We start from the raw sequence: 8,983 nt of genomic DNA, 5'->3' as shown, positions 1-8,983 counted from the left end.
CCGAAGCTGGAATGCCTCTCTCCGCCAAGGAAGCACTTTATATACCTCACTTTCATGCTTGGCTGACTCTACTATAGAGTAAATTGTATTTGAGGAGCAACAACGGCAAGTACGTTGGTCTTCTACCTTCAACTTTAAGGAAAATGTTAAAGCCATCTTTTACATACAGGAATTGGAATCCCTAAATCCTTTAAATCTTGCAAACCCTCTTAAATAGACATGGTTTTTATGTATTCAGGATACTCATCTGTTTGTAATAATTGATTACTGAAAGAATGTCTATATATATATATATATATATATATATATATATATATATATATATAAATATATATATATATATATATATATATATATATATATATATATATATATATATATATATATATATTCTTCTTCTTCTTCTTTTAACGTGCTTTTTTCCCATTTCTGTATGGGGTAAGCACGATGCCTTCTTTTGAAGGACTTTTGATTTGGCTTTTGGTAGACCGTAGTCTCGATCGGCTGCCCTGCCTGACATCGCTTAGACCACGGTAGCGTATGGTACATGTATCATACCAGACCCAACACCCTTTCTCCCAGCAGCGAGAAGTTGTTGCGCGGGTAGGTCGAGAGTTCAAGACGTGTGAGATGTTTGTCATGTTTTTAGAAGATGTTGGAGTGGCTTTGTTTTGTGTGTGTATTTAGTCTGTAACACCCATTTGCTTTTTAAGCAAACCTATCCATTGATTACATACATAATCCCGGGGTGTCTACACAGATAGCAAATTGTCCGCCTCTCTGATCAGTTGGCTGCGGATTTGAACCCGCGCCACAGACTTCCACTAAGTCCGAAGCTGCTGCTGTAACCGACTGTGCCATCGAGGCTCTATATATATATATATATATATATATATATATATATATATATATATATATATATATATATATATATATATATATATATATATATATATATATATATATATATATATATATATATATATATATATATATATATATATATATATATATATATATATATATATATATATATATATATATATATATATATATATATATATATATATATATATATATATATATATATATATATATATATATATATATATATATATATATATATATATATATATATATATATATATATATATATATATATATATATATATATATATATATATATATATATATATATATATATATATATATATGTATATATATATATATATATATATATATATATATATATATATATATATATATATATATATATATATATATATATATATATATATATATATATATATATATATTTATTTATATACATATATATACATACATATACGAGCAGTATATATATATATATATATATATATATATATATATATATATATATATATATATATATATATATATATATTTATTTATTTATTTATTTATATATATATATATATATATATATATATATATATATATGTATATATATATATATATATATATATATATATATATATATATATATATATATATATATATATATATATATATAGTATATATATATATATATATATATATATATATATATATATATATATATATATATATATATATATATATATATATATATATATATATATATATATATATATATATATATATATATATATATATATATATATATATATATATATATATATATATATATATATATATATAATATATATATATATATATATATATATATATATATAATATATATATATATATATATATATATATATATATATATATATATATATATATATATATATGTATATATAGTGATCAAACACTGGTTATTACATAAATAATAAGACCGAAAAATTATCTCACATCGACCAGATACTTGAAACCTCATAACAAATGTATTATGACTGAATCTCTAAAGGTACAGTGATCCCATAAAACTTACTTATCACTTGAGAAAATCAATGTAACTTCATCAAGTTATGGGTGAGTTGTCAACTAATAAGTTATATCCAGACTATTGGAAAATGGGTATCACTTCCACAAACACTATAACTGTTTCTCTGGTTCTATTTTATCTAGATAAATCTCAGGTGAACAAACAGATATGTCACTTACCTTGTACACATTCATTAATTTCTCTAATTACTGGTGGTCAAAATGAAATGCTGAGCTTTTAAGACTTTAAACAAACAAATTTATTTCTAAGTTCAAAAGTTATATGCAGAGTTCACAATCTCAAAAAGATTTATTATTAACTGATAACAGTATAAGATTTAAGTATTTCTCAATCAAGTGTAATTCACGAAACTTTAATTTATTAAGAAAGCAATTTGTTGTTAAGTAAGATTCAAACCATTAACTATCACTCAAGTTTTAAACATATACCTGGTTAATCAAACTCAAGACAAATGTTCACCAAAATATTACTGACTGGAATCCACATAAATATTTTCTGAAATCTCAATAATAAGTACGCACTAACAAAATGCTAAGTAATCACCAGCACAAAACTTTGTAACACAGTAATGATAAAATTATAGTAATATGATAACACAGCCATATAAGAATGAAATATGCAAAAATGGAAATATACAAACTGCCATTTCTAAGACAAAAATATGTTTAAAGATTAAATCAATCTTTCAAATGATTACCTTCACTTTTAAAAAAGTTAAACTCAAGTCTTTCTAAGACTTTCTCATTGACAACACTGCCAAGTCACAATGACACACACAATGATATATAATTAGCAGCAAGACACATTAGAACTCACAATAATAGATATGTTCATCTCTTATCAAAATAACAATTCTCTTTCACCTAGAACATCACTTTAACTCTTAACATAACAAAACCAGTAAACATCACATTACCTTTTGTAAAAATGTACCATCACACACTTTACACAATGCTTGTACAGCACAAATACCTTGGTTCACCTCTTACAAGATGAATACACTTCTTGTTTGAGTTTAACAAAATTTTTACCAATATGAGAGCCACCAGTGAACAATAATTGAGAGAGAGAAAGTGAGGCAGGACATATTGCCAGGAGCCCCTGTTCCTAACTAACTGACTCTGGATCAGCACTGCACTTTTAACTCCAACAAGCTCTCCCAGAATACATGATACATAAAGTATACATACATTATACATACAGGTATACATGTATGTATGGTATACATACACGACTGGAGTTTCAAGCGCCTTATCTCTATGATGGACATTTCCTTGGACACTCACACACTTGAACAAATAGAAGGAAGTGCTTTTAGACCCAAAACTGGCCGGCTGTCAACATGTCAACTCCAACTCCCTTACTCACTCATTCTCTCTTTCTCAGATTATGAAAAGATAATAGGCACAGACACAGATAATGATTTCAGAATAGGCATACAGAACAAATATGTAACAGGCAATTCACTGATCGGCTGACAGATCATCACGATAAGACAAGAGCTCTGGCTCTTTGCCTTATTTTCAACAACTGTGTAATTATAGCAGGAAATCTAAGTGATAAGATCTACCCTCTCCATAACACCCTAAAAATTCGAGTTCATAACACTAAGTATATGTATTAATATATCAAACAAATGGAAAAAACACATCAAAACATTTTAAGATTATATGATATACAACTTATTTGTAAGAAAAGACATTTTAAAATTATATCATTACAACAAATGACAAATCTGCAAGCAAAACATCAAAATTTTCAAAGAGACACATACAACACTTGTAGAATGGTTATATATATTATAACACCTGATATATATATATATATATATATATATATATATATATATATATATATATATATATATATATATATATATATATATATATATATATATATATATATATATATAAATATATATATATATGTATATATATATGTATAGGTTTTGTATGTATATATATATATAAAAATATATATATATATATATATATATATATATATATATATATATATATATATGTATATGTATATGTATATATATATATATATATATATATATATATATATATATATATATATATATATATATATATATATATATATATATATATATATATATGTATATGTATATACTCTGAATGACAGTCTCCTTGTAGGGAGAGGGAAAAGGGGAGTGGGAGGGGGAGAGGGAGGGAAGAGGAAAGGGGGACAGTAGGGAGAAGGGAGAGGGGAGGGGTTTGGTTGACAGTCCGACTGACAGTTCTAGTTTTTTCATGTGAACATTCATCCTCTGAACAGTCATGGATGAACTGACAGGTGTTACTGTGGAGACTGTCCCTTTTATCTATGTATTACTGTACTGTCTGTCACCTTAACCAGGTATTACTGTGCTGTCTGTCCCTTTTATCCAGGTGTTACTGTGCTGTCTGTACTTTTTATCCAGGTATTACTGTGCTGTCTGTCCTTTTTATCCAGGTATTACTGTGGTGACTGTCCTTATTATAAAGATATTACTGTGGTGACTGTCCCTTTTATCTAGGCATTACTGTACTGTCTGTCACCTTAACCAGGTATTACTGTGTTGTCTGTCCTTTTTATCCAGGTATTACTGTGGTGACTGTATCTTTTATCCAGTATTACTGTGGTGACTGTCCCTTTTATGCAGATATTACTGCGGTGACTGTCCCTTTTATCTAGGCTATTACTGTACTGTCTGTCACCTTAACCAGGTATTACTGTGCTGTCTGTCCTTTTTATTCAGGTATTACTGTGGTGACTGTTCCTTTATCCAGGTATTACTGTACTATCAGTCACCATTAACCACGTATTACTGTTCTGTCGGTCCCTTTTGTCGAAGTATTACTGTGGTGACTGTCCCTTTTATCCAGGTATTACTATGCTAGGCATTACTGTTATGTCTGTCCCCTTTAAACAGGTATTACTCTGCTGTCTGTCCCTTTTATCCAGGTATTACTGCAGAAACCGTTTATCCAGGTATTACTATGGTGAATGTCCCTTTTATCCAGGTATTACTGTGATACTGTCCCTTTTATCCAGGTATTACTGTGCTGTCTGTCACCTTTAACCAGGTATTACTGTGCTGTCTGTCCATTTTATCCAGGTTTTACTGTGGTGACTGAAAAGCATTTTCGATAACATATTTCTATGGTCTCAAGTACATGGAATGAGGTATGATAAACCCATAGAGTTTATTTACAAAAAGGAAGGGGGAAGGGCAATGGGGGAAGGTGAAGGGGGCTGGTTACGGTTTTGGAACTTGTCCTATTATCTAAGTTGTGTCAAATGACGGTCATGTGACCAATTTTGTCTAGTTCGGTCAAGCGGTTCAGATTACTATAGCGCAATAAATTAAAAGCTTACATACAAACATACAAATACTCACTTTTACATATAAGATAATATATACACACACATATACAGTATATATATATATATATATATATATATATATATATATATATATATATATATATATATATTTATATATATACACACATATACACACAAACACATATACACACACACACACACACACACACACACATATATATATATATATATATATATATATATATATATATATATATATATTTATATATACTGTAGGTTAAAATACTAAAGGCTGTGTGTGTGTGTGAGTACCATTCCATTGTCATTTCTCATAACATAGTTTAGCTGTCAAAATAAGAAAGGCAAGATAATGATTACTACTACATTCACAGTTAAAAGTAATGTACTGTGGATGAATCAAATGAAAATTACACCATTTTTGTTGAGTCTTTCCGTGCTATGAATAGACCTTACCTTATAGCCGAGAGAAATTAAAATAATTCCTTGAAGGGGAACCTTGAAGGAATTGATCAGCCTCATCTGTGGTGGACCAAAATGCCATAATCTATCTTTGAATGATGCTCGATTTCCTTTCCAAGACTAATAACAGAAAAAAGCTGAACTGTTTCCTCAAGCTTTTAAAGTGAAGCAATCAGCTGCAGAGATACCTCTCCCTGATACTTGTCATCCTGAAACTCTTGTTACATAATTTTCTTAATATCCCCAGAGCAAAATGCTCTGGGGATATTAAGAAAATTCTTGAAAATCTGGATAGCTGCGGCGGAGAAGACCTTTATGTTTTCTCCCCTTTGTTTTTTAGAAAAAAATTCTAGCATGCTGTCTCTCAAGTTTAGTAGATTCTTAAGATTTTTATGGCGACGTAGTATCTTTGCGGATGAGGTAAGTTTAGTAATACAGTGCCTGTTCCAAAGAGTGGCATATCTGCAAACTGCAGTAACTACAGACCAATCTCTATTCTCACTGTGCTCTCCAAAGTTGTTGAAAGACTTGTTTTCTAGCCACTATATAGTATGTTGAATCTAAAGTATTGTTAGCTGATAGTCAATATGCATATAGGAAGCAACTATATAGACGCGATGCTCTTTCAGACTTGAAATGCCATTTGCAAGGGATCCTTGATAAGGGTTTTGAGTGCAGAGTAGTTTAGTGCTGATTTCGATTCAGTAAATCAAAGGCATTTATTGTAAACTTCAGAATCTTGGAGGGAATGGATATGTTTTAGGATTACTTCAAGATTTCCTTACAGGTAGGCAGCAGTGAGTTGCTATGGAAAGGATCTTTAGTGAACCAAAACCTATCGTGTCTGGAGTTCCACAAGGCAGTGTTCTTGATCCACTATTATTTTTAGCGTATACAAGTGACATGTTTGTTGGCCTGGAAAGCAAGATTGTTCAGTAAGCCTATGATAAACACTTGTGGGTGTAGTAAAGTCCCCACTTTTGAGAAATGAAGCTGCCCTCGGCCTCAGTCGGGACCTGGACTGGATCAGGGATTGGTGTAGTCGGTGGGGTATGAGGCTGAACTCCAGTAAAACGAAAACACTATTGATTAACAGATCTCATACAGATTGCCCACCCCATCCTCCCCTTCTGGTGGACGGAACTTTGCTGAACGAGTCTGAATCCATAACTGTTCTAGGTGTAACCTTTGCCTCTCATGTAACTTTTGGGAAATATCTAATGAAAGTTTCAGAAAATGCTGCACGAAAGTTAGGTATTGTTCGTAAAGAATTTGAGAGGTTAAGAGGGCATTGTGGTAATTACAATTACATATGTATCTGTTAAAAAGTGACCAGAAGATTCTACAATTCACACACACATATACATATATATATTTATATGTATATAATATATATATATATATATATATATATATATATATATATATATATATATATATATATATATATATATATACTGATACACACACACACACACACACACACACACACACATATATATATATATATATATATATATATATATATATATATATATATATATATATATATATATATATATATATATATATATATATATATATAATATGTTACACACACACACACACACACACATATATATATATATATATATATATATATATATATATATATATATATATATATATATATATATATATATATATATATATATATATATGTATTAGGAATTTCGTTATATGATTTTTGTACCACTGTGAATTTATGCTATACATAAACTGTTCCGAATGAGTTATTTACCACAAGAAAGTAATACTATGAAGTATCTGTTTTTTTATCAGCTTGTGATTAGTAATATTTGAGTCAAAGGAACATGTGAAAAACCTGTTTACAAGAAGGGAAGCAGCAAGTGTACATGTTTCATGTGGGGTGTGGTACAAATTTCGGATATAATATCTGGAAAAAGGGCTGACATTTCGATGTTCTTAGATATTTATCATACAATTGCTTTTAAGCTTATATTGACTTTATTTAAAGTATATTTATGTCACCAGAGCTCATACATTTTTCTCTTAGCTTTGTAGAAATAACAGTGATAACAATGCTTTCAATGGCAATACAAGAAAGTAATTTTTCTATTATGCTCTGTCATGAACCACTTCTCCAACTTGTGCCTCCGTCTCTTTGCATATACCATCTTATAACTAATTTAATATATCTATAATGTGTGTGTAGAAATACTTGCATGTGACTATTTGTATCCATGCTCGTTTATATTTAATCAAACAAAATAATAAACAATATTACTTCGTTGCAGTTATGTGTATTGTGAAAAATATAAATACAAGAAGATAAATCTTATAAATGAAAGGTTCTAATAAAAAAATGTAACAATGCAAAGGATTTATTCAAAGGAATTATTTTATGAAAGTTCAGAAAAATATTTCGAAGGATAAGTTAGGTCTCGTCAAGTCCGGCATCAAGTTCTGTTTACAGTCTGCCACCATAAAGTATTTAGCACTTCTCATTGGTTTCAGTGGTTGATGTATTCTCAGACACAGCTGAGTCCTCATCCCTCTCAGTCTGGCAAGAAAGGCATGGCAGTTTCTTCTCCATAGCAGCTCGGTACTTGGGATGACTGATGGCATAAACGATGGGGTTGTACACAGCATTGGCCTTGGCGAAAACGGAACCCCAGATGGTGAAGAGAGGGGTGATGAAAGGCTTGTGATTCATGCCTACCATATTGATGACAAAGTAAGGAGTCCATGCCATGAACCACAGTGAAACAGTCATGAGAGCAACTTTAGCAAGGCGGCATTCATTAGATGTCTTTCTGGCTTCTGGGTCATTTCTCAGGGACTTGACTCCCATCTTCTTGGCCTGTTCACGCATCTGTTTCTCGTGAGTAGCAACAGCCTTCAAGATGAATGTGTAACAATAAATGATGATGAAGAGTGGAAGGACATAGCAATCAAGAGCATAGAAATACAGGTAAAGGTGGCCCATCAGATCATCACTGAGGTAGTCGGTACCACAGGCAGTCATGTTGCCTTCAGGGACATATCTGTTGATTCCAAACAATGGAAGAGCGCACCAAATGATAGTTTGAGTCCAAGCAAACAAAATTCTCATCAAAGCACCATTAGTTGTTAAAGGCTTTGCTGCAATACCCTTCACAATGACGTTGTAACGATCGA

The 8,983-nt window shown here is 30.2% G+C and overlaps 1 protein-coding gene across 1 annotated transcript in view; it reads right to left on the bottom strand.

Annotated features, from left to right (window-relative positions):
* Window positions 1-8,173: 8,173 nt before the first annotated feature.
* LOC136827915 (rhodopsin-like) overlaps window positions 8,174-8,983 on the bottom strand; it is a 2,152-nt gene continuing 1,342 nt past the window's right edge. Inside the window, exon 2 of the mRNA XM_067085378.1 lies at window positions 8,174-8,983. This exon is cut by the window's right edge and continues 448 nt beyond it. Coding sequence (XP_066941479.1) covers window positions 8,298-8,983 — 686 coding nt within the window. The 3' untranslated portion in view covers window positions 8,174-8,297.

The sequence above is a fragment of the Macrobrachium rosenbergii genome, chromosome 42 (genome assembly GCF_040412425.1).
Source record: "Macrobrachium rosenbergii isolate ZJJX-2024 chromosome 42, ASM4041242v1, whole genome shotgun sequence".
NCBI lineage: Eukaryota > Metazoa > Arthropoda > Malacostraca > Decapoda > Palaemonidae > Macrobrachium > Macrobrachium rosenbergii.
This window is presented reverse-complemented; position numbering and strand designations above follow the sequence as displayed.